The sequence below is a fragment of the Dipteris shenzhenensis genome, chromosome 30 (genome assembly GCF_047967505.1).
Source record: "Dipteris shenzhenensis isolate YYH24624 ecotype China chromosome 30, Dip_SZ_1.0, whole genome shotgun sequence".
Lineage (NCBI taxonomy): Eukaryota > Viridiplantae > Streptophyta > Polypodiopsida > Gleicheniales > Dipteridaceae > Dipteris > Dipteris shenzhenensis.
The window spans coordinates 4,259,100-4,285,803 of record NC_141625.1 but is presented as its reverse complement, the minus strand read 5'-3'; the positions used below and the strand labels follow the sequence as shown (position 1 = coordinate 4,285,803).

The 26,704-nt window shown below is 48.1% G+C and overlaps 1 protein-coding gene across 1 annotated transcript in view; it reads right to left on the bottom strand.

The window, feature by feature from the left end:
* The window catches only part of LOC147881626 (uncharacterized), a 160,092-nt gene that overhangs the window by 72,262 nt on the left and 61,126 nt on the right, over positions 1-26,704 (bottom strand). The window contains exon 7 of the mRNA XM_087401222.1: positions 23,108-23,214. Coding sequence (XP_087257348.1) covers positions 23,108-23,214 — 107 coding nt within the window. The remainder of the gene's footprint in view (positions 1-23,107; positions 23,215-26,704) is intronic.

Genomic DNA, 26,704 nt, shown 5'->3' with positions numbered 1-26,704 from the left:
GTTTCACTCCTCTGGCACCCGTGGTCCCAGGAAGCTCATTTTGCGGCAGGAACTTCAGCCTGCAGTGTTTGGTCGTTTGGATGTACTTCTGCTCCAGGAGCACAAGCTTTCTGTGGCTCATTCCCGTAGCTGCGGGAAGATTCTCCCTGGACGGTCCTACACTTACTGGGAGCCTTCTATCGGCGCTCAGGGGAGGAGTGGGGGTGTCTGTACTTCCGTGTGCGAGCAGTTAGCCCAGGGAGTTTTTGGTCACGGCACGTTGATTCCTGGCCGAGCCCTTTGGGTAGGCCTGGACCTGGAGGGATCCAAAATAGGCATCCTCAACATTTATGCCCCCACAGACCTCCGTTGCAGAGCCACCTTCTGGAGGACACTTACAGGGATTCTTCCAGACATGGATTCCTGGATTGTTGGAGGAGACTTCAACAACCTGGAGACCCTGGAGGACCAGCAGGGCAGAGGCCCGGAGTTCACAGGTATGGCCCAGGCAGAGCAGTCAGCTTGGGACTCTTTCATCTTCGAGACGGGAGGGAGGGACAGCTGGAGAGACCCGTCCTTCCGGCGTTGGCACGGGAGCCTGGACTTCTCCTGGGGCTTCCGCAGGGAAGGAGGCAGACTCCTGGAGAGGCTTGATAGATTTTATGTCAGTGACTGGGCCATCAGCAGAGGCGGCCAGGCGGGTATAGTTCCAGGGACGACACTCTCCGATCATGCGCCTGTGCTCCTTTCCTTAGATTCGGCAGCCCAGACCCTCCCCTCCCGATCTTGCAGGATTCCCGACTCCATCTTCTCGAGGGTGGACGTGCGCAGTAGCATTTGCAGTCTTTGGGACAGAGATTGGGGGGAGGGCGTGGATCTGGTAGACTCAGTCGCACAGGCTCTGCAGGAGTCTAGCCAGATCTGCCAGCTCGCAGCTTTACAGGTTCGACAGGATTGGTGGGACAGAGAGAGAGCTCTTCGGAGGGACCTCGCCTCCATTCAGCGACTCCAGCAGGCTTCCCCGGGTTCGGAGGAGCTGCGGATCCAGGCCCTTTGAGCCAGAGCCCTCCTGGAGGAGACTTTCCAGCGTCGCTCCGAGTTTTCCTTTCACGCCTCTCGCTCCTTTTGGGCCCGAAAGGGTGACCGGATGTGCAGGGAGTTCTTTAGGACGCATGGCCAGAGAGCTGCAGGTGATCAGCTTCGGAGTCTCAGGACAGCGGAGGGTCACATCGTTACGGATCCAGGGGAGGTCCTGGGGTTGGCCACGGACTTTTACAGGACCCTCTTCCAGCAGGAGCCGCTTGCCCCTCGTGCCAGTCGGGCCCGTGAGGAGGTGTGGAGGCACATTCCATCCCTGGTCCAGCCTAGCATGCAGGCGACGTTGTTGGCGCCTTTCACCTCGGATGAGATGTTGGAGGCCTTGATGGCTATTGATGGTCAGAAGTGCCCAGGTGAGGATGGGCTATCCCGAGCTTTCTTCACCTCCTTCTGGGACCAGATCCATCAGCCCCTCCTTGCAGCTCTGCAGGGGATTTTCAGCAGCGGGCAGATGCCAGAGAGCCTTTCCTCGGGACTGATTTGCCTCATCCCGAAGGGAGGAGATAGACAGGAGATCCGCCAGTGGCGTCCGATCACTCTCCTTACCACTGCCTACAAAATCCTCGCCAAGATGATCAGTGCCAGAGTTCGACCTCTACTTCCAGACCTCGTCCATGACACTCAGACAGGCTTTGTCCAGGATCGTAGTATCCTGGATAATGTCTTCACCTTTTCAGAGGCGGCGGAGTGGGCTCAGTACAGCGGATCACACCTTGCCATTTTACTTCTCGACTTCGAGAAGGCCTACGATCGCGTGGATTGGTCCTTTTTGGAGGGGACTCTGGAGCGGCTAGGTTTCCCGGCAGGCTGGATTCAGGGTATCTCAGCTTTGTACAGGACAGCGTCCAGCAGGGTCATCATTGGAGGCAGGATGGGTGAGCGATTCAGCTTGGAGAGATCAGTACGTCAGGGCTGTCCCCTGGCTCCTTACCTGTTTCTCTTCTTCGCCGAGGCCATGACTTACTACCTTCGGGCGAGGTCCACAGGGCTCAGGGGTGTTCGCCTTCCACTCCGGGAGGACACGGAGCTTCTGGACTCAGAGTACGCAGATGATACAGCCCTTTATGTCCAGGACGATGAGAGGATGCTAGAGAGGGTGCGGATGGCCCTGGAGGTTTTCTGCTCGGCCGCTGGTGCGAAAATCAACTGGAACAAATCAGTTGGTTTTCTCACAGACCCGGGGGCGTGTTCTCAGTGGGGGCGATTTCTGGGCTTCAGATGGATTCCACGTGGACAGACAGCTAGATACCTTGGCTTCCAGGTTGGCCTAGACATTACGCCAGCTCAGCAGTTTCTCCCGGTGCTAGATTCCATCCGACGGAAGCTGGCTTTCTCGAGCACTGCTAAGCTTTCCCTTGCAGGTCGTGCTTTGGTAGTTAACCAGGTCCTTCTAGCCACGGCTTGGTATGTGGCTTCCTGTTGGTGCTTCTCGAGATCCAGCGTGGCACAGCTCAGGAGATTGGTTCGGAACTTTCTTTGGTCTGGGGAGGATGGGCATAGAGATACCAGAGCCAGGGTTGCTTGGCAGACAGTCATTCTTCCGCAGGCTGAGGGTGGTCTGGGGGTCATTGATCCAGAGCTTCAGAGTCAGGCCTTGTTAGGCAAGCTTATCATCCGCGGTTTGACCCCAGGGGGGCAGACGTGGAAGATGTTACTTCAGCAGGGAGTCGGCTCTTGTGTCCCGCGCCGAGGTGGAGAGTGGCTACCGTCCTTCAGGTGGATCTTCACTTCCGCCCCGCTCACTCAGCCCCGCTCCCCACTCGTTCGTAGCCTCCTCATGGTTTGGAGGCGGCTCCGTCCCAGTCTCATTCAGTCCCAGCCCAGCTGTCAGGAGGAGATCGATCGACAGCCGCTCGTCTGGAATGGGCAGGTCAGAGACGCCGAGGGCCTTCAGTTGGGGGAGAGATCACATATCAGGTGGGACGGCTGGATGAGGGGGCCAGCCCGGTCCCTTCGAGTTTGGAGGGATACGTACAGACATCTGGAGATGGCCGATCTTGCAGACGCAGCTAGAGGTGCACGCGGAGTCCAGGCGAGACGCACAGAGATCGACGGTGCGATCCCAGCCGCTTGGTTAGCTCCACCTGAGCCTCAGGTCCTCATGCCTGGAGACACCCACTGGCTGGGACAGTTCACCCCCCGTGGCATCCCACTGGTGGTCGCAGGACGTTTGGATGACTCCTCTATTGCCTTCTTCGCGGTTTCAGGGGATGGACGACTCAGGAGAGAGGATGCGCTCATCGACCCCCTACTCCCGTGGCAGAGGGTTAGGGTCGTAGGCCTTCTGGGGAAGGTCTGGCATACCGACCCTAGTATCGAGCAGGACCAGCTGCAGCTTTGGCGTCTTTGGCTCTGGGAGGGGCGGGCCTTGTCAGAACTTGAGTGGGACCCAGGAGAGTGGTGGTGGCCAGAGATTGTGACAGGACAGGGGCCGACTTCCTTCTTCGCTTACAGTACGACTCTGGGCAGGCGAGTTCTCGGGAGGATGCAGAGCCGCCCCCCCACCCAGCGTCCTAGCTGGTACGCACAGGGTATTTCCAGGTTCTTTTTGCAGGCATTCTGGAAGGCCTTGTGGGAGAGCTGGCGGCCGCGGAAGATCTCATACTTCCTGTGGCTTCTTACCCACAAAGGTCTTCCAGTGGGGAGCTGGTTGAGGCAGATAGGCCAGGACGGTTGCTGCCAGATTTGCCATGCGGACGAGGAGTCACCAAAACACTGCCTGTGGAGCTGCACGCGCGCCCAGGAAGTGTGGAGGTGGACTTTCGGGCTTCTTGCTCGAGCAGCACCAGAGCTAGGAGTGATCACTTGGGGCGCGTTCTGTTGGTGCAGCACCGCACCTGGTCTTCATCACTTGTTCGAGGCATGCCAGCAGGACCCCACTTTCCTTATCACACAAGGGACGTGGGGGCCGCTCGAGGGTATCCCACAGCACCTAGCAGAGGCTGATACAGGAGTTCGGGAGCGGCAGCCAGTCTGGGAGATTATCAGCAGCATTACAGGATGGCACATCTGGACCTCGCGCTGCGCGCAGATTCTTGGTGGCACCTCCTTCTCGACTGCCCAGATCATGGCGGAGATTTGGAGTGAGATTATTCATACCCTCAGAGGCCAGTGGGACCAGATTCAGGGAGACTCCCGGGCCGGTCAGGAGAAACGGAGACGCTTCCTCCAGGCTTGGGACACACAGAGCCTCTTCTTCGAGCAGACTACGCAGGGCCTTCGGTGGCACTACTCACCACCCCGATGGCTGTTCATTCACACTCAGCATATCCCTCCGTGAGAGTATGATCTATTATGCTACCTTTTGGGCTGCGTCCGGTTTGTGAACGCAGCCCGTCAGCTATAAGCTGACCTCTTGTATCTTGTTTTCGAAGTAATATAATTAGCACTGTTTTTTCGGAAAAAAAAAAAGTCCATGGGAAATGAGGTTACAAGAGTGAACACGGTGAAGCAAGGTGACAAGAGTGGACATGGTGAAGCAAGATGACAAGAATGAACATGGTGAAGCAGGGTGACAAGTGTAAACATGGTGAAGGAGGGTGTCAAGGTTGCCATTGGAATGTCCCAGTGACAAGAGTGGTCATGGTGAAGGAGGATGACAAGAGTGAACATGGTGAAGCAGGGTGACAAGAGTGGACATGGTGAAGGAGGATGACAAGAGTAAACATGGTAAAGCAAGGTGACAAGAGTGAACATGGTGAAGGAGGGTGAACATGGTGAAGGAGGGTGTCAAGGTTGTCATTGGAATGACCTAGTGACAAAAGTGGTCATGGTGAAGCAAGATTACGAGACTGAACATAGTGAAGCAGGGTGACAAGATGAAAGAGTTTGAAAGAGGATGACATGGGTTACCTAGAACAAGGTAACACAAGAGTGAAGAGTTTGAAAGGGGATGACATGGGTTCCCTAGAATAGGGTGACAGGGTGAAAAGAATGAGAAGATTGTCATCTTATGATCAAAGCGAAGGAGAGAGAACACTCCCTTTTTTTTTTTTTTGAAGTAAGGGTAATACAAGAATCACCATGAGGGATATGCTTACTGAACATAATACTTCCATACCCTTGATCCATTTATGGGTGCTGCTAACCTTTTTCCTTCCAAGGTGGCCAAGTAACACCACCACTTGGAATAATTTTGATGATGTAGAAAGGACCTGTCCACCCACTAATGAACTTAGGTTTATGCTTTAGGAACTTACTCGAATATAACAAGACCAAGTCACCAACTTTGAACTCCCTCTTCCTGCGATTCCTGTCATGCCACGCTTTCTGCCTCCTCTGTCATACTTCTTGAGCAAGGACTGCTTCACAGTGATGTTTGTCCAAGGCTTCAAGATCCCATAATCGCTCAAGCGTGCATGCTTCCAAGTTACCATCCATCTCTTCCATAACCCTAGTGGCCTTCATGTGGAATTCATAGGGCATAACCACCTCCAGGCCATAAACTTGTTGAAATGGTGAGTACCCAGTGCTCGCCTTGTATGCTATCCTGTAGGCAAAAAGAGCGGCTAGGAGTAGAACATCCCAATCCTCCAAGGAATGAAGACATAAGCAACCCACAATATGAGACATGGTCCGATTGGAACTCTCAGCCAAGCCATTGGCTCGAGGGTAGTATGAGCTAGATGTTTTGTGAATGATTTGTATACAGTTGGGTGATGAGGTCAGCAATAACATCATTGAGAAAATGGGTACCTCTGTCACTCATCAATTCCACAAGACATCCAAACCTTGAGATGATTTGATCATACAAGAAGGAAGCCACAACTTGAGCGGTACATGTCTTCACAGCCTTAGCCTCCACCCACGTGGTGCCATAGTCAATAGCAATCAGGGCGTACTTGTTCCCTCTTCGAGTGGCAGGAGAGATTGGTCCAACAAAATCCAATCCCCATTTATATAAGGGTGGTACAGGGCTGGAGGGTTGAAGGGGAAGGTACTCCCTCCAGGCAGGCTTTGGTTTACCTCTTTGACATGAGTCAAAGTGGCGCACATGAGCATAGCAGTCTTGGAACAACTTTGGCCACCACAACCCCGCGCGCATTATCTTTCTAGCCGTGGCCTCTGCTGCCATATGACCTCCCCCCATTCCTGAGTGAGCCTCTTGAAGGATGGGTTGTGTTTCACGAGGGAGCACACACCGCCTTAAAATATGGTCTTTACCCAGCTTATATAGCTGACCCGCAATTAGTTTGAAAGGAGCAGCCCAAACAATGTGTCCGCTTTTGTGCTGGGGTCAGTCCCTTGGGGAACTCACCTGTGGACAACAAATGTACAATGTTTGCGTACCATGGTGGGAAGCAGTCCACCGCAAACAGACAGTCATCTTTTGGTACTGTGACACCGACACGGAAGAGGCCCGCATTTGGAAGGTCATCATCAACTCCTGTGGCTGCTTCACCTGAAGAGATCCTTGACAAGTGATCGGCAAGCTGATGCAATCGTCCTGCTCTCACTAGGATGTCAAAGTCAAACTCTTGAAACAGAAGTATCCACCTGCTCAGTCTGCCCCCAAACGTGGGTTTATTCAACAAGTACTTGAGAGCTGGATGATTAGTAATAATGATTATAAACTTATTGCCCAAGAGATAATGCCGGTATTTTGTCATGGCATAGACCATGCCCAAACCCTCGCGTTCAGTGGTGCTATAATTTCTTTCTGCTCCGTTGAGTTGTTTGCTCGCGAAATACACAGGTAGATCCAGTTTGTGCTCTTCATCAGGTTGGGCCAATATAGCGCCAATTGCCAGTCCACTTGCATCTACATGTACATGGAAAGTAACATCCCATTGAGGTTGCCACAAGATGGGTGCCTTCACTAGAACAAAATGCAAAAAATGCAAAAATGCAGAATGGCAGTACTGAGTCCTAAGTACAACATAGTCATGTCGATGGTCGACTATATATCAATCTCAGCATCATCATCAATATCATCATCATCCCTAGCAACAGCAAGATATCAGGATGGATGAGGCAGTGGAGGCATGAAGTCGGCAATAGAGTGTTGTCGGCCACTCAGAGGCGCGGTCATGGCACGTCTCCTGGTCGTAGCTCTGCATCTAACCAGGGCTACTATGACCCCCGTCGATCGAGCTCCGACTCTAAACAAGGAGGGGATGTCTCCAAGTGTGATCTGTGTGTCGACCCTCTGTCTGAGCTGTCGGGTCACGGGCTCTAGGTCACGGTCATGTCGAGGCCTCATCTCATTGGGGTCCATGTGATCTAGCTGAAAGAACTCCGTGATAGAGCTCTGAGAGGGATCAACCGAGGAAGAAGTCTGCTGCTCCTGTCTACGTGCTCGGAGTATCCTCTCGCGGTGTCTACGTGCCTCATGAATGAAACCTGCCAAACACCGTTGGTCTGAATAGGATAGGAAACAGGCTAAAATCCCATAACTATCCCTGAAGAGACAGTGGAAACGTCCTCGGATCTCATAGTACACAGGACACCTGAAGATGAAATGCTCCTCTATCTCAACCTCCTGTATGTCACATAGTGTGCATATGCGCCGCTCCCTAGGTAGTCGCTCTGCTCTGCCGCTCTCAATGCGAAGTCTGTGTGAAGAGACCCGGAACTGCCCAAGAGAGATCCTCATCGAGTGGGGTAGGTGAATCTGTGTGTATCCTGGTGGGTCAATGAAACCCTCTACTGTGATATGTAAGAAGTGATCTCTCTAGAAGCTAAGCTTCACTGGGAGTTCACTCGGTTCCAACCAGGTCCGAAAAGTGTGTAGCTATAGTAGATTCTCACGGATAACCTGGTTGACCTCGTGTGATAAGAGGGGAGAGAACGGAGCATCCATGCTATACTGGAAGATGTGGAGCCCCAGTCGCTCAAACCATCTCTCTGTACGTGCATACCAGCACCTCTGATCTCCTCCTGCTACAAGTGCCATAGAAGAGGATAGAGCTATCCATGGTAGCCTGCTACACCCCGAGGTATAATCCCCATATTCCCTAACTCGGTACATATATGTGATGACCTAAAATGCAGCATCTAGCTGTAAAGGGGGTGACCCAAACTCAGCATGAATGATCTGGTGAGGAACGGATGACTTACCACGAATCATCCGTGATAGCATGAGAACCTATAGCTGCTCCACACGGGCCCACTCTGTATCCGACAAGTCTGGCTCCCAACAAGGGCTGCCGTACATCCCCGTTGGGCGAGCCAAGGAGTCAAAAAGCAACCCCTTGGTGCATGGATCCTGAAAGAGTGAGCGGAAGCATTGCCTCTCTAGCCTGGCCAATGAGGCATACCCTCTACTCAAGCGTGCCCGCATCGCGGGTCTCATAGTGAAGCTCGGTCCGGAGAAGATAACCCCAAGATAAGTGTATGATGAAACTATCTCAACAAATGACCCCGCAAATGTGAACTGCTCTTGACGCATGATGGCTCGAGATGTATTGAAGATCATGACCTTGGTTTTACCCAGGTTGACCTTCAAATCATGAGACTCACAAAAGGACTGTAGTGCGTCTAGGTGTCTCTGAAGCCCCTCTACTAAGGAAGACAAGAGAGTCACATCATATGCATAGAGCAAAATCTAGATCAACGTGCCCACAAGAGAGCAACCTACACCTCCCTATGTCTGGATCACTGTCTCAAGCTCGTCAATGTAGAGGCCAAACAAGGTAGGCGACAAAGGACACCCTTGTTTGACCCCGATGGTACTCATGATCTCGTCTATCCACCCGACCCGAACTCTAGCAGAAACTCTCTCGTAAAGGGCCACGACAGCCCAAATGATCTCCTGGTCATAACCCAAGTCCTGTAGGCGCTGTATGAGACGGTCTCTCGGGACCGTGTCAAATGCCTTGCGGAAATCCACAAAGCAACAATAAACCCTCTGCTTCCGTGACCTCGCCTCCTCGATGATAAATATGAGCGTGAGAATGTGGTCCATGGTTCCATGATCACGCCGGAATCCGTCCTGTCCTGCTGCTCTAAGTCCTCGACACTCTGCAAGTCTGCTAACCTCAGAGTCAAGTACTGATGCATAAATCTTGGACATCTTCTTCTCCCTGTATGCTGTGGGCTTGCCTTGCAGGTCTGAAGTTCCAGACTCCAGTGTGAATGTGGACGGTTCCTTCAAGTTTTCCAGTCTCTTGGCCTCTTCTGGGTTGGTCAAGATGCAGAATGGATTCAATAACCCTTCCAAGAGTCATTTCCGGCATCACCCGCCTTCAAGTGACATCAGTAAGTAGCTTGTCATCCTCTTCTTTTGCAAATCCAAGAGTGTCTTCTCTAGTACCATCATTGCACTCAGCCAGTACATCATTTATGTGGTCATCCTCTTCTTCCGCAGATTCATGAGTGTCTTCTTCAATACCATCACTGTGCTCAGCCAGTTCATCATCTTCTTGTATAGCATCCTCTTCCTCTGTTGTGACCCCATGGTCTTTTTCCTAGTATGAGGCATCCATGTCGTGTGTCTCCATTGCTGCTTCATGGTCTTGTCTTTGAGTCACCTTGCTGACTTCTCCACCATTTTTCTAGTACTTGTGGCCATCAACCGTTGGTACAGGTGGGGATTATTACAGAGACCAAAAGGCATCTGCTCATACATTAGGTCAGCCAAACCAGGTGGTGCAGAGGCTTCCTGGCTCACCTCTTGCGCATTCTGTGAAGTACCAAGATGGGCTTCAAGATCCTCTTCTGGGAACAACTCCACCATGTTGATGGCTAAGGATCCCAGGTCCCCCATCCAATCCAAGATGACAGCTTCTTCCTCATCTAGTCCAGCATGTTCCAACAAGTACATCAAGCTCTCACCATCATCTCGTGCTGTTGCATAGGTTTCATCTTGGAAGGGTGAGTCCTCCACATAGGCCAGCTCTTCTTTCCATATGGGCCAATCCCCAAGTGTCAATCACTCCTCCTCCACCCCTTCTTCTTCTTCAAAATCCTCTTCCCCAAGTTCCACAGGTCAGTGACGAGCCCTTCCAGTAACCATGTCTATTTCTAGGGATGTGGATCCCAAAGGCAACCGAACTTCATCACTTGACCAATCTTGAATGGCCCTTGCTAAGCGTAACCATGGCCTACCGAGAAGTAGAGGAAAAGTTTGGTCACCCTCAATCATATCAAGTACGATAAAATTGGATAGGAATGTAACTCCTCCAATCTTCATGTGAACACCTTTGACAGCCCCCATAGGCTTCATCTTGCGTTGATCTGCCATGCACACTTGAAAATGAACGTCAGTTGTCAATTTCAAACCCAGTTGTTGAAGAGTACCTCTCGGCATGATGTGGTATACTGCTGCCCCACCATCCAAGAAAACATCTTTCAGCTCCATCCTGTTGATTTCCACTACAAGCTTGGGACTTTGTTCACACATGAGGGCAGCATAGGCTGAGCAGTGGTCGGCATCATCCCATCTTGAACCAGTACTATTTCTGGTGGGGGCCCGCCTTGAACAGATGCCCTTTGTTGACCTCTTGGCATACGATTCAAGAATGCAATAGTCTGATTCTTGATCTGTGGAGACAATAGACAGAGTTGTCGTAGGGTGATGTCAGGCTTGAATTCCATCAAATCTTCAATCAAAGAATAGGGCTGTCCAATAGCAGCCTTTTGTGCCCTCATCTGCCGAGCTTTCGGCCGAGGGTCGAAGCTCACGCGAGGGAGAGGAGGTACCTTTGAATTCTCAATCAATGTCTCCTGTGGCGACTTTTCCATCACCTGTTTCCCCTTCTCTTGGGCACCACTAGGTTTCACTCCCATCTCCTTCTCTGTGTTGAATGGGTTTCCGAGGGGAAAATTGGATGGGGCTGCTTGTGACTCCTTCTCACACTTTTGTCCTAAAGTTGTCACCTTCATCACAAACCTCACTGTTCTAGACTTGCGGGAGGGAAACTAAGGTGTGCTGCCTTCATCTTCACAACTGGATTGAAGATCTTTGGTGACACTCCTAACCACCTCCTGGTACCTTAAAGGCATAGATTACTCACTTGGAAATGAGGTACTTTTAGAGCTAGTGACAGGTCTTGATGGCTGTGAAGCCCTTCTGGTTCTTTCTGATCCACTAACAGGAGAGGACAAGGGTGATGCACTCTTGTTCCCAGCACTGTCCACCTTGGAGGAAAGAGGGGGGATGCTCCTCCAGTGACCGAGTTGATACTAGTGGGTGATGAGGCCTTTGATATTGATGTTGAGTCATCCTTACTACTGTCACCTTTCGTTTGTGACCTTGTCACAGCTCCCAACACGGCACCAATCAAATGGGGTTTGTCACTCTCCCCCGCCACTACTACATCAACCATGTTGACTTGGGATGATGATTCCCCTCTGCCATTGGGACTTCTTCTGGTATAGTGGTCATTTGTGTTGCACTGTGTACAAGAGGGTCCCCCGAATGGTTGTGTACAGTCATGTTGGTAGTGGCCGTACTCGCCACATCTGTAGAACATGATGGGCCTGCGAAAGTTGGTACCTCTGCCTCCACCTCCACGTCCACCTCAAAACCCACCCCGTCGACCGCGTTGATAAGGGGATCCATATCCACCTCCTGACATAGGTGGTTGATATTGTGCATAGTAGGGCGGAGGATAGAAGTATGGAGACCCAATCTGATTGGGAGCAAGAGCTTGGAGCAAAGGAGGATTAGGGAGAAGCCGAGGTGCAATGGTAGGAGGGGTAGGTGGTTCAGGTGCCTTCACAGAGGCTGAAACTAAGGGTACTGGCCCCGAAGTGATTGATGCATCTCTATTGACTGTAGCCACCAAAGGTTCCCTAGTTGGATACTCCGGTAGAAGCTTTCTCAACCCCTTAAGATACCTACACTCGGAGGCATCATGTCCATGAATTTCACAAAATGTGCAAAAGGAGATCGGAGTGGGTACCTTTCGATGGACATTCCCAGTAGCCATGGCCAGAACCCTTGCAGTCGGTGCACCAGAGACCACTTCTTATCTGAGCTTCAAAGGGTGACAGTCCATCCACCCTTGTTCTGTCTTTCAGACCTTCTTTGATTCCTTCTAACTCCTTCTTGAGTTGCTGCCATGCCTGTGAGCCCTCTTCTCTCGGAAGTTGGGTGGTCTGAGTGTGTGTTGAGGCGAAACTTAACTGGGACCGTTCCATCTTCACCGCTTCCCTCAGGAAGTCTTGTAGTGAGGCATGCTCAGGGAGTTTGTCAAGAACCACCCCTTCATGACGGTTTCATTGGGTGGCACAAACATCTTTGCGGCAGGGACCCTCATCCTCGTGTACATCTCCGAGATACTTTTGCCAGGCTTCATGGTATCAGTATATAACTCTTGGACAATCATGTGTTCAAATTTTTCCAACTTGAAAGTGCGTAAGAATTCCTCCCTTAGGTCTATCCACGTCTGGAAGTGGTCAGGGGGAAATTGACTGTACCATACATCCGTGGCATCCTCCAATGACGAGGGGAAGATGTGACGGAATGCATGCTCATTCTCCACACCTTTAGCTCTACATGTTGTGAGGAATTTCCTCACATGAGCTTCCGCATCCTCATGGAGGTGGCCTTCGAACTTTTGAGTCTTCCCGTGGACCTTGTTGAGTAGCTCGAGAAGTCTAGCTCTATCTGTAAGACTGAGGAGGACTGCCATCCCGACCCGAGAGGCTGAAGCAAATGCAAGAGTCAGAGGGAGTCCCGATGGAGCCGTATTGACTGTGGGTGCTCCAAAGAAGGAGACCACACCGACGACAACTCCTGTGGAGGACCACAATGGGGAAGTCACTACTGATGTAGCCATAGAGGGAGTGTACACAGGTGGTACTGCATACGCGGAGGGCCTTGGTGTTGCGGAGGAAAAGGGTAGAACATATGTCATCTGGCCAGCTCGCTGACATAGTTGTTACTTGGCCAGTTCGGTGACGTAATTGTCATCTAGTCAGCTGTCTGACATAGTTGTCACCCTGATCAGCTGTCTAACATAGTTGTCACCCGATGACATGGTTGTCATCTGGACAGCTCCCTGCCATAGTTGTCACCTGGTCGGACCAGTGACATGGTTGTCATTTGGACAGCTCCATGACATTTGTCACCTGGTCAGCTTGGCTTGAATTTGAATGCTTGAACTTGAATATCTGTAACAGCCATCTAGCCCACTCCATTAAAAAATCCTTATAGGCCTTATCAGCTGAGTGACGCAATCCCTAGAGCTGCACCAACAAGAGCAAACATACCAAACCGCGGCCACTAAAATCTGATTAACAACCACCACCCTGGATGCAAGGTCCAACTTGGTTGAACTCCAGAAAAGAAGTTTCCTCCTAATGCTCTCCAACACCGGAGCAAACTATTGCAAAGGAGAGATACCCATACCGACCTGGCATCCTAGGCATCTAACTAACACACCTCTCAAAGTCCAATTGAAGCCCAAATCAGCCCCCCGGTCCAGAGTGTCATCGTCACTAATCCATAAGCCATTAGACTTGTTTCAATTAATGTGAGCACCTGCTGCAATACAAAACAAATCCAAGGCTGTCCTGAAAGAAGTAAGAGTCTCAGAGGAGGCCTCCAAGGAAATAGCTTCCTCCTCTTTTTGGCTTGTTCAAAATTATTCTCCAAATGATGAGTTAGTTCTCCCTTGTTTGTATGCTTCTTGAGCGGCACTTGATAAACCAAATCCTCCACTGTGTACCCTTCTGAGTCCTCCAAAACAATACCTACATCCCTTTGAGCTTCTTTTACATTAACAAACTCAAGAAGCTTCCAATCAGGTCCATTCCATAATGTTAATGGCGACAAACAATTCTTTAGTCTGATCTTTGTAGTCTTATTCCAAGTCATTGGTCTCCTCCCTCTATGCAATGGACATTGGTAGGCACATTGGTTGTAGAGATATACAATGATATGGTGTTGTAGGATAGACTAGTACTTAGTCTATTTTGTGTGTTAGTACTTGGACTATATATACCAAGTACTTGTACTTCATTTAGTTGAGCATTTCAGTTGGAGTTCACTTGTGTTCACTTCTTGTTCTCTTGTGTTCACAATCCATCTCCATTCTTGTTCCTACATGTGGTATCAGAGCTAGTCGATCCAGCCCACCTCCTTCCCGCATGCTCCCATCGTACTTCTGTCGCGGAGAAGAAGGTTCCATTGCTGGGTGACTTCATTTCAGCTCACCCAAATCTTGAGAAATCGTAAGAGCTCAACTCTCTGCTCAGTTTGTGCGCATTGGTGGCTGTACAGCTCCCAGACCAGCTCCCTATCAGTCTCGCCATCAGCCCGGACTCTCTCTTAGCCATTTTGAGAGTCACTATGTGAGTGCTCCATCTAGCTACCCCATGGACTTCACCGACACATCTTTTGGGGCATTCCTACCTAGCGCTTCTTCGACATCAACATCGTCATCCTCTCGCAGGGATGTGCACATGTGTGCAGTGGCTACTTGGAGGACATCTCTTATCATAAAGAGATCTATTTTTTTTATTACTACAGCTTGATGTATTTTGGGGTCCTCTACCGTGGGTAGTCCCCCTAAAATGATATGTATTGAGTGTTTGGTTTTCATTGAGTCTAAAGGTCCTCTTCCTTGGATAGTCCTCCTAAAAAGACGTATTGGTTTTCCTATTTCGGTGTGTGGCTTCCTAACATGTCTTGTTATGAAGCCAAGGGGGGATGTACTATGGGAGCCATATGTATTGGCTTTGATAGGTCTCATTATCAGGCCTGGCCGAGTTCCAGGATGTTGGTGTATTCCCAGACCTATGAGCTAGTCATGTAGCCATGCTATAACGTGAGCCTCTAAGCATGTTGAGTCTCAAGCCATGAGAGTGCTTGGATCAACCTCTGAACACGGTCAGACTTTAGCCTCTGAGTTACATAGGGTGCACAGTTTGATGACCGTCATTGTCATGTTCTGTTCTTGGTTCGATTCTAGTAGTCTCTCACCTTGCCTTCATGGGGGGATGTTAGAATATGAAGCCAAAATGAGTCTCAGATGAGTGTTCTAGATTGTCTATGTGTGGTTTTATAGTCATCCTAGACATGCCACGTGTCATATTGGGAGATATCACATAGACATTGTGACTTTCTAGAGTCTAGTGGCACACAATATAGTGTTGTACTTGTCTATTGTCAATCATATCAGTCAACATCAAGTTTTATATCATGTGAGTATTTTGGTTATCATTGCCTAGCACTTGTTCTTTCATTTTCCTTTCCATTTTGCCTTTCATTATGCTTTCCATATTTCCATTCTGTTCCTAGCTAGCTATTAGGTCTCTTCAAATGGCACTATTAGATGTTGTCAGAATGCTGCCAAATACATCAAGACACCAAGGTACAACCAATAGGTTCATCCGATTGTCTTCCTCTAACATTGGAAATCAAGCAAACCCAAGTATCATGGGTTTTTCAACCCATTATACAACAAGCATGATCCATAACCATCATCCAAAAACCCTAGAACTCTCCCAGCTGTCTCAAACACACGTTCGGAGGGAGTTCCACTCAGGTTCAAATCTTGAGTCCACCAAGGTACCAAAATACTCCCAGTCAAATGGCTTCTCAGACTCTAATACATAGTCACTGAACATCCCAGCACCATGCCACTAGTCTTCCATAAGAAATCTTTAGTTTCATCATCGCTTGTCACCATTGAAGAGCCATCCATGCCAATAAGGCTCACCAACCAACAAAGGACTCCAAATGCCTCTATCAAGTAAACTGCTCTTGAGCCTATTTGAAACGTTTTCACCCTCCATACTAGCAAGAAATTGGGTACATTTAAACAAAGGGACATTAAATACCCATGATCTTCGTATTATTGCTTGCTGTCCAAACCAGCCAAGTACTCTTGGAAGTACTCACATCAGCATACCTATGAGGTTCAAACAAATACTCCAATTAGTGCCAATCACAAACCCATATTCCATCACGCATTTGCTTTTGCCTAGTATTAACTCAATTCTTGGATACGGGTCAAAATCTGGGCTATAGATTCTTCTTTCCACATACTACAATTTGTTTGGTGCCCCCAACTCTCTTTTGGTGCTCCTCGATTGTTGCCCTTGGCAATGGTAGCATAGTTTTTTCGATTGGTGTTTATTTCCTATTACTCTCGATCCATATTTAACTACTTGCATGCTCCCAAGGTCGACCCTTGCTGCAGCTTTAAGGCTTGAGTTCAAATTCTTATATCGCTACTTTCCTTTGAAGGAACTCTGTATTTTCTTGATTGATCACTAGTTTTTAACACTTCTTGTATTATCTCAAGTTGAACAGTCCCTCTACCACCTAGTTAATTGAGGCAAGAAGTATTTATGTTTTTTGCTTGCTTGTTTTTTTTTTTTTTTGCAAAAAGACACTTCTATTAGGTATTAAAGAAAACCATTAGAACAAGCTCCATACGGGATGCACCATGCAAAGCTCAAGAGCCAAAAAGAAAGGATTGGGGCTGATAGTGCCATCTCAATCCGGTAGCAACCTTCGAGAAAAGGGGAGAACCCCTCCAAACTCGAAAAAATACAGTCCTCCTAGAAGAGGCTGCCCATTAAGGGCCCTGCATGCTAGCCCAAATGGCTATCAAAGTGTGAACCGTGTCAGTCCAAATACCCGTGAATACCTGTGATGGGTGTATCAAGGTGCCATCCAAGGCCTCTGTACATCTGGCTCTCCAAATGTGCCAAGAGGAAACGCTAGCCAAAATCTCCCAAGAGGTGTCCACTTGAAGCATGAGAAGCTTTGAAGGAAGTAAGTGCTACATCCTGAAGAGAGCAAGGCTCTATCACTTGCTCGCGGACCGAGAGTGCCCAAGAAGAAGGCTCACCCTCATAAAACACTTGGGGCCCAGTAAGGGATAACCATGCGACCGCGCCCTAAGTCATGAAGAAAGGGGAAGTATGAAAAATGCTGAGTATCCGAGCAACCCCTGACTGCAGTCCCAAAGGCAATGTCGCACTGACTCCTCTGCAAAATGACAGCGAGGGCAAGTAGGATCAGCCCCAAATCGTGATCTCCACTGGTTCACTGCAATCCCTCCATGAATAGAAAGCCGAAAGAAAGAGTGATCTTTCTATTTCTGAGGGATTTCTAGAGCCTCCTCCAGAAATTCCTACGCAAATCTGCAGTGATGAAGAAGCTGTCCCAATGGGGGGCTCTGGAGGGATTCCAACCCCTACTGCTCAGCTGAAATCTCCTAGCATTACCAACCGTGAAGGGAATCCCCCTCTCTCGGTGCCCATGATCTATCCACTCCCACTCTCCTAGGTCCCACTGCAAGCACCTAATAGGTGCACCTCCATATAACCACAATCTCGAGGATCCCAGGGCCAAGCGCAAAGGGTCAGGGTCTACGTACCACTGCAAGCCCGCTCCATGGTCCACAAAACCAGCAATCCTGACAGGCTGAAAGGAAACCTCTAGAAGGATATTATCCGTGGACCTAGAGAGTATACCTCCATCCCCAACGTCAAAGACCAGTGCATCTTTCTCGAGACCTCGAAGAGCGATCACCTGTAGAGGAACTGATGTCCTCGAAAAAGCTCCCATCCAATGCATCTATCTGCTGAATCCTGTATGCTACCCCTATGAGGTAACTCACTAACTATAGTCTCTGATCCTCAGGTAGCCTGATAAATGCCTTCCAAGTGCCTACTGTATAGGCGGGGCGCCTCTCCCATCTAGACCACTGCATGTAATGGGAAGTGCCCAATGGTCTGCCATGCTCATCAAGTATACTATCATTCCAAATGATCGGCTGCCTATCAATCTCTTCGAAGGTAGAGGGCGGAACCCTCCGAAGAGTGTTCCTGAACCTCCCCCAAGCTTTTAGGATGGCAGTCATGGGAGGAGAGGCTAGAGATCTGAGAGGGGCAGAAGTAAAAATCTAGCGAGGGCTGTCCACCCAATCATCCCTCAAGGTAGGTGTGCAAGCCTAAATGCGTCCAAAAAAAATTTCTTCCAAGGTTCCTACCCAGACATGAGTCTTCTCACCACCACCTTACAAAGCAATGCCCTGCACTGCAAGTCTGAGTCAATGATATTAAGACCCCCTTCACATGTAGGGAGAATGATGGTCTCCCAAGCCACCCTCGCTGCAACATCTGTCGTGCCATCAAGTCCACTCCATAAAAAATTCATGACTGGTCTAATGAGCTGAGTGATGCAATCCCTAGACCGGCACCAGCAAGAACACACAAACCAAGCGGTGGCCAAAAGAACCTGGTTCACTACCACAACTCTAGATGCAAGGTCGAGTTTGGCTGAGCTCCGAAAAATTAGCTTTTTCCTTATACTCTCTAGTACTGGGGCAAATTGCTGTGCTGGAGAGATGCCCAATCCTACCTGGCATCCCAAATATCTGACAGGAACACCCCTCTGAATCCAGGAAAAGCCAATGTCAACTCCCCAGCCTGGAGTATCCTCATCACTAATCCAAAAGCCAAAGGATTTTTGCCAGTTAATGTGTGCCCCTGCAGTTGAGCAAAAGATATCCAAGGCTGTCCGGAAAGAAACAAGTGACTGCGAAGAGGCCTCAATAAAAATAGCAGTGTCATGAGCCAACTCACAGTCAAGAAGCTCCTGCTCTTGTCTCAAGGGCAATCTCAGCCCATAAAGAACAGCCTGAGATCTAAGGAAGATACTCATAGCTTCCGCCACAAAAAGAAAGAGGAAGGGGACTAAAGGGCAACCCTGACAAACTGACCAAGAAATCTGAAACCTGCCACCCCTTACCCCTCTGATCAAAACCTGGCTGTGGGCTGATCTGTAAAGGGAGGCCACCCCTCTAATCCATGCATCTGAAAATCCAAATCGTAGAAGATTGCCCTCAAGAAAACCCCAATCCACTGTGTCATAGGCTTTCTCAAAGTCCAAGAGTAGAACTGCTAGCCTCTGCCTGCTCTGCATAGCCCACTCTGTGGCTTCCCAAAAGGAAAAGATATTATCAAATATGTTCCTGCCATGCACAAAACCTATCTGAGTATCATGGATGAGGTATGGAAGAAGGGGCTGCAATCGGATGCTGATCGCCTTGGCAAGGATTTTATATAGAGTGCCCAAAAGAGTGTTGGGTCTCCAATGGGATACAAAATTCATGTTGCCACCTTTCGGGATAAGGTGTATGAGTCCCTCGGTCAGTGAGTCAGGCATCTCACCCAAGTCCCAAATTCCCTGCTGGGCTAAAGTAATATGATCACTTATCATATCCCAAAAGGCTGTAAAAAAAGATGGAGTAAGGCCATCGGAACCAAAGCACTTGCCCTTATGAAGGACGAAGAGAGCAGTCCTGAACTCTGTGTTGGTAAACCGTGCATCAAGTGAGCATATCATCTCTAGTGTGACCAACATAGGTAAACTCTGCCAAACTACATCTCTAGCCACATCTCTGGCCTATGTGTCAGGATCTACAGAAAGAAGGGAGGCATAAAAATCTGTCACTAAGTGCATGACGATATCCAGATGAGACTGCAAAACGCCGTCAGAGTCAATAAGCTGCCTGACACTCTCTCTACTATGTCTGGGACCAAGTGTAGAGAAAAAGTGTTTATTGACTCTCCCTCCCATCTGTATCCAAAAGGACTCCCGTGCATGAAAGGCATACTCTGCTCTCTGATCAAGCAGTGTCTGCAAGTGAGCCCTTGCTGCAGCAAGGCGCTCCTGTATCCAAGCATCTGATGGTCATCTCTGCAAGGCCGCCAACTGCCGGCAGATACCAATCTCCCGCCTGAGTACCTCACCTCGCTGAGCACTAGCGATAGAGTGATAAAAGTCGCTGATACTGGCAAGTGCTATGGCCACATGTGAAGGATCGGCCACCCCCCCTGCAAGTGAGAAACCCAGATCTCCAAGACTGCCTCTGTGAGAGTCTCATCTATGTATAAGGCATCGGGGATCTTGATACTGTGAGACCGTCCTCTCATATGGGGCTCTGAGATAGACAAAACTACCAGAAAATGGTCGGAGGTGGAAACACCAGATGCAATGCAAACTGTTCCCCCTCTATCAAGAGCCCAGTCATCCACATAGAATCTGTTAATCCGAGCATGGATAGGCATTTGCACCCTACGGTTCGACCACGAAAACAAAAGTGACTGAGACTTAAAATGAAATGCACCATCTTACCAAACATCTCTGCCACTGAACCTGAACAAGAAGGCATCCCAAGCTGCTCTCTCAAGAAAATGAATACCACCTTCTCTGTCCCCTTGCTTATCGGATGGTGCCTCAACCATGTTGAAGTCACCTCAATAATCCACGAATCTGCAATGTCAGCCCACGAGAGCAACTCTTTTCAAAAAAGATTGGAAAGAGAACACGGTCCCCTCTGTTGTTCGGAGCGTAGAGATTGAGGAAACCAACCTTACATCCGTCAATCAAAAGTAAAATCCACTGGGCCCTGGAGGGGGTGATAGTACTGTGTCCAATGACTAGAGGGAGAATAGAATCTGAAACTGATATGCATGTAGCTCCTCTGGTTCCCAAGGCAAGAAGCCAAAAAGTCCGGCTTGAAAATAGTTTACTTGACTTGGAGCAATCTCTGGCATCCAATTTGTATTCCTGAAGAAAAAGAATGTCTAAGGAACCACCTGACACACCTGGATGGAGCTAATTCCTGATCAGCTGTCTGCGACGGCGATGAGGGATGCCACCCAATCCCTGTATATTCCAACTGGCTATCCTCATTGGCGGGAGGAAGTGGGTTGGAATACCTTACCCGACCTAGTGGCGGAAAAAGAACCCTCAACCGGAGCTGACCTCCTACCATACACACGAGGTCCAAGGGGAGGAAAGTCCACAGGTGAGAGAGAGAAAGATCTCTCAATAGGGATGCCGATAACTAGCTCTCCGAAGGTGGAAGGTACAAAATCATCATCTGGGAGGTCAGAGAGGTCCTCAAGGGCGGAAAAGGAGTTCCGCTGAGCCAGTCTTGGGGAGGGGGTCCGAAAGATTCCTACCGAAGCAGGGAGAGAATGTAAGACCCCCTTCCCTCTATCCATGGAAGGAAGCACCTGTACTGGGTCCTGATCAAGAAGTGTTGTGGACGAGGTGCCAACACCTTGTGCTGCTGAGGGAGGTACAGCCTGATCCTGAGGTGGAGTGAAAGAAGGCTCTTGAACACTAGGCTCCAAGGCATTAGCCTCCCAAGGCTCCAAGGGGGATGCCTCCGAAGCGGTGGAAGTATGATCTGAAGTAGAAGGCCTAACCCACCGTGGGCCAGAGGTGGTGCAGGGTGCAGGAGGGACTCGAGCAACCCTAGGAGGAGGGGGAGCTCGTGTCTGAGGCAGTGCCTGTGGAGCGGTAGGTCATGCTCCTTCTCTCTGTCATAAGCTAGTACGAGCTGCTTGCTTTCTGGGCCTCTTTTTCTTCTTTGGGCAATCTCTGGCGAAGTGCCCCGAGGATCTACAAATCCTACCAACCCGCAACCTCAAATCTCTGGCGGAAGAATGACCCATCGAGTCACTGTAGCATGATGTGGTAATCTGAAATATTAGGATCCTAGACAATGACCTTTTGCAATTGCAGCAGCTCATCTTTTGAAAATGTGACGGTTCTCGCGGCCGGATTGTGCAGTAACGGATTGACTGAATGGGTGCCCATTCGTCAATCGAGGTGGGGAAGGCCGACTCAAACACACAAAAAAACTCCGTCCGCTTTCATGATGCCCAAGTGACCCCCAAAAAATGGGGGTATACCTAAAAGGGAGAGGGTGAAGGAAGGAGGGAGAGAGGAGAGAGAGCAAGTCAGAAGAAGAAGCGGGTAGGTTGAAGGAGGGAGGTTGAAGAAGGGGGGAGCTGGAAGGGGGGAGAGGGAGGGCAGCAAGGTTTATAAGGGAAAGGGACAGCAGGAGGAGAGGGGGAGGAGTGAAGAGGAGAGAGGGAGGGGAGGAGAGAAGGAGGGGAGGAGAGGAGGAGAGGGAAGGGGGGGGGGGGGGCACGGGAACAGCAGCGGGGGGGGCAGCGTAGGCAGCAGCACGAGGGGGGTAGCGCGGGGGGGGTAGCACAGCAGCAGAGCGGGGGGGGTAGCGTAGCAGCAGGGGAAGGGGAGGGGAGGAGAGGGGAAGGAAAGGGGCAGCAGGTAGGGAGGAAGGGGAGGGAGGAGGCAGCAAGGAGGGGAGTCAAGGGGAGGGCAGCAGGGGGGATCAGGGAGCAGCAGCAGGTGGTATGCTTGCTTGTTTTGAGTTGAAATGGTTTATAATTTTCCAATTCTTCTTCATCATGCTTATCAAATCACCTTATAGATAACCAATAATATATTCTTGATGCTGGACTTCTAGCGAAGATATGACCTATATTTTGATTTTTAAAACTTTATAATCATAATTTTCTCTTGCTTGAGGGTACAATGTTATTTGGCCGTTTTATAGGATTATGAAGGAGAGTGCCATGTGGCATAGGAGCACTATTCCACATATGAGAAATCTCAAAGAACTAGCCAAGGGGTGTTTGTGTATTGTATTTACAGAGCATTCGTTTGGCAATGGAGATCACACTACTTGAATCTTGCCTTTTCATTGAGTCTTGTTTTCCATTGAGCTGTCCATTACTTGTCCTTTCATGCATTGATGGTAGATCCATCCTAGGGCCTAGGATAGATTGGCAATCCTATTGGGGACGGATTTTCCCTACTCCCTAGGGACTTGGGCTAGCTATCAAGTCTAGCATGCAGTCATCTCTACATACTTTTATCTTCTGTTTTGAGAAGAAAGTTTCATAGTCTAGATGAAGGCACGACTACTATATGCTAGAGTAGTGAGCCAAACGTATGCGAATTCCTAAGCACACTAAATGCCATATTAAAAGTTGGTCCTTGTTTTTCACTTTTCCACAAAAAGGGGTAACATAGTCAAATCCAATTTGCGACCTTGAAACATAGAATTGAAGACGTTGTGTGTAACTTAGCACTACAACCATGTATGTATTTTCATTAAGGCAAAAGGTGCGATAGGCAATTGGGTCTTATCTTCAGATGTAAAGGAGCAAGGGATTAAAAAGAATCATTTTATAAATAAAATACAATTTTTTCTTGGAGTAACAAGGTTTAATTTAAGGTTCAAAGATCAAAGAACATCAAAATCATAAAAGCACTCAAATACACCATTAGAACCTTGATTTCTTTCACAATAGTTTGCAAACGCCGAGATTTGAGTCGTTGTCGAATGCGGGCACCTTCAGTTGCAGCTTGCAAGCGTTCGATTATTTTGATGAATTTTTCTGCCAAACAAATATACTATAATTGATGGTAACATAAAAAACGATGTCTCCTTGAGGAACCTAAGTCCCAAGAAGCAGCACTTGAATTCAAACAAATTGATCTCTAAATTCATTATCAAAATAAAATACACAAGTACCAGTATCTAGAATGATTACAAGACTAATATTATTTTTTTTCCAAGAAAAGTACTTCATTAAGTATGAATAAAAACCGCAGAGCAAGCTCAAGTGCGGGAGTACATCATGTCAAGCATGAGAAGAAAAGCAACCCTCCTAGCAGTAGCAGTCTTGGAGGTTCCCTGTATGTTCGCCCAATGGCCATCAAAGTGTGTATAGTATCTGCCCAGATACTAGCCATAGTCTGAGAAGGGTGAACCTCAAAGTCCTTCAAAGCCTCTATACATCTGGCTCTCCAAATATGCCATGCTGTGATATTAGCCAGAATCTCCCACGATGTGTCTATAGAAGCGTGGGGAGCTCTGAAAGGAGTAAACAGAATATCCCGGAGGGAGCATGACCCGACAAGATGTCATCGAACAAAGAAAGCTATGTCCGTGTCATGTCCCTTGAAGAAAGCCTGTGGACTAGTGAGTGACAACCAAGCAACTGATCCCCAGGTCATCCCCAGGTCATGAACAAGGGTGCTCTATGAAAAGTGCAAAGTATCCTAGCAACACCCTTCCAAACCATCCTCGCCTGAGTGCACTCCCAAAGGCAGTGCTGTACTGACTCAACTGTTGAGTGGTATCGAGACAAGTAGGGTCAGCCCCGAGCCTAGATCTCCATAGGTTCACTGCAATCCCTCCATGAATAGTAATCCAGATGAATAACATGACTTTCCTATTCCTGAGGGGATTCCAAAGTCACCTATTCATGACAGACAGGTTACGTGTGCCCATGATGCTTCTCAAGACATCATCGGAGTTCGGCATATTCCTATTCAGCTTGATAATGGGAAAGTTAAGTATATCCGAGATGTTTGGTATGTTCCAGATTTGAGGAAAAATCTGATTTCAGTTTCAAACATTGCCCATGATCAACATATGTTGGTCGAATTTCAGGATAACCAATGCAGGATCAAGGATCCAAAGAAAGGGTTTGAGGTTGTAGCAACAGGCACATATGACAGAGGCTTATACAAGCTTGATGCTCAGCCTTATGATCATAAGGTATTGGCTGCAGCAAACACTTCCCAGGCTGATTTATGGCACACCAAGTTTAGACATGTCCATCATAGAGCATTGTCCTACTTGTACAACAATAATATGACTCAGGGAATGCCAAAATTGCAGCAACCAGCAAATGAAGTGTGTGAGGGGTGTGTACTTGGTAGCAAATTGCATTGCATGCCATTCAGTAAACAAGGCAAGAATTGGGTCAAGGCAACCAGAGTGTTGCAGATAGTGCACAGTGATGTATGTGGCCCCATCCCACGCATAGAGGACCAAGGTATTTTGTGACCTTTATACATGACTTCTCCAGGTTCACATGGCTTTTTCTCATGAAGGAAACATCTGAGATGTTCTATTGGTTTCAGGAGTTCAAAGCTATGGCCGAGAATCAAACCAATTCTAGAATTGGAACACTCAAACTCAGATAGAGGGGGAGATTACATGTCACATGCATTCCAGGGATTTTTGAAGCAACATGGGAGTAAACATCACTTGACATGCCCTTACACACCACAGCAAAATCCACTCCCTGAGAGGAAGAATCGTACTCTCATGGAAATAACGAGATGCATGCTGAAATTCAAGAGCGTCTCAAAGGATTTTTGGGAAGAAGCAGTTGTGACAGCCACTTATGTTCAGAACAGATGCCCTACCAAAGCTTTGGTTAATGTGACTCCATTTGAGGCTTTGTATGGCTTTAAGCCAAAGGTTAGTCATTTCAGAGTTTTTAGCTCAGTGGCATATGCTTTTGTTCCAAATGCACATCGGACAAAGCTTGATGACAAGAGTGTCAAATGCATTTTCGTGGGGTGGAGCGAAGGAAAACAAAAGCTTCCAACTATGAAAAAATATGGCAAAATTGGATCGGAAGAAAAACATAGTTTTACTTAGAAATATGCAAAGTGTTATAGCAATGCCTATTTTATACACAAATATTTACATTAATCTTTGGGAATGGTGAGAACATAATGGGATGGCTTTTGAAGAAACCCACATGTACAGTAGACTTCTCTATGAAAATTCCCTTATGATCCTCCTTACAACTCTTACTTAATAGGGGGTGACATTGAAAAAACTCTCTCAACCTATCTTCATGAAAGGGTTTCTCTAAAGAAAACTCATTGAAGCAAGCCATCAACGTAGTTTCGCCAGCGAAACCCCTTTGAAGTAGGTCTTCAAAGGTAGTTTCGCTGGCGAAACTACCTTGGACAACATTTTTTAAAGTGACATAACTTTCACATCCAATGTCCAAATATAGTCATTCAACCACTCAAATTGATTGGAAAACCCCATTTGAACACATATGGGGTTATATTTTGGAAAATCTTGCATATATGGTATATTAAATATTACAAGTATTTTATGAGAGTAATATATAAGCCCAAGTTCATACTTATTTATAGTAATTTAAACTTCTTTAGAAACATGTCCATAAATATCTTGTTATTTATGCTATAAAAACATTAGAAAGATACTATCATATGATTTGAATGTGTTTAATAAGTAATTATATATGTATAATATTATTACATTGAGAGTGATTATGAGGGATGTTTCTTAAAGGAATTATTTTCCAACGCTTCTTTTAGGTAATAACAGGGGTACAAAGGGATTCTATGAATAAGAAAATTTATGTTATGTAAAAATGAATGAGTGACTAGTTTGTATATTTTTATGATAAAGGGATCTAGTTCTAGTAAAAATAAAAGTGCAAAAACCATGTTTCCTAAAGAAATACAATTTTTTAAATCTCTTGAAAAACACGCTCGAATAAACCTGCTCATAGGTTTTGGCTCGTAAAATTAACGCATCCGTACTTTAGGTACTACAGGGTATTCCTGAGACGTTTCCAAGGTACTTTCAGCCATATCTTTGAGGAGGAATTTGTAAGAGATTACAAAGATATGGTATTGTAGGCATAAAGTCAACCCTATGGTTGACCAATAGTACTTGGGTACTATATATACCAAGTACTTGTATTGTTTCATTTGAACATTTCTATTGGAGCTTTCTTGTGTGTGCACTCTTGCTCGCTTGTGTTCACAACCTGTCTTCACTTGGAACTCCTTCGCCAGGAACAGTCCTTCACCTGGTCCGCGCCTCAACAACTGGCCTTTGAGAATCTGAAGGACACAATCATCTTCTCTCTCCTGCACAACCACCTTCTTTCTCTCTGCTATGCACAATCACCTTCTTTTTCTCTCCTAGTGCACAACCATGTGCACAACCACCTTCTCTCTCATGTGCATAGGACCCTTCTCTCTCCTGATGGTGCAAAAGATCTTCTCACTCCTGATGCAGAAGGCCGTTCTCTCTCC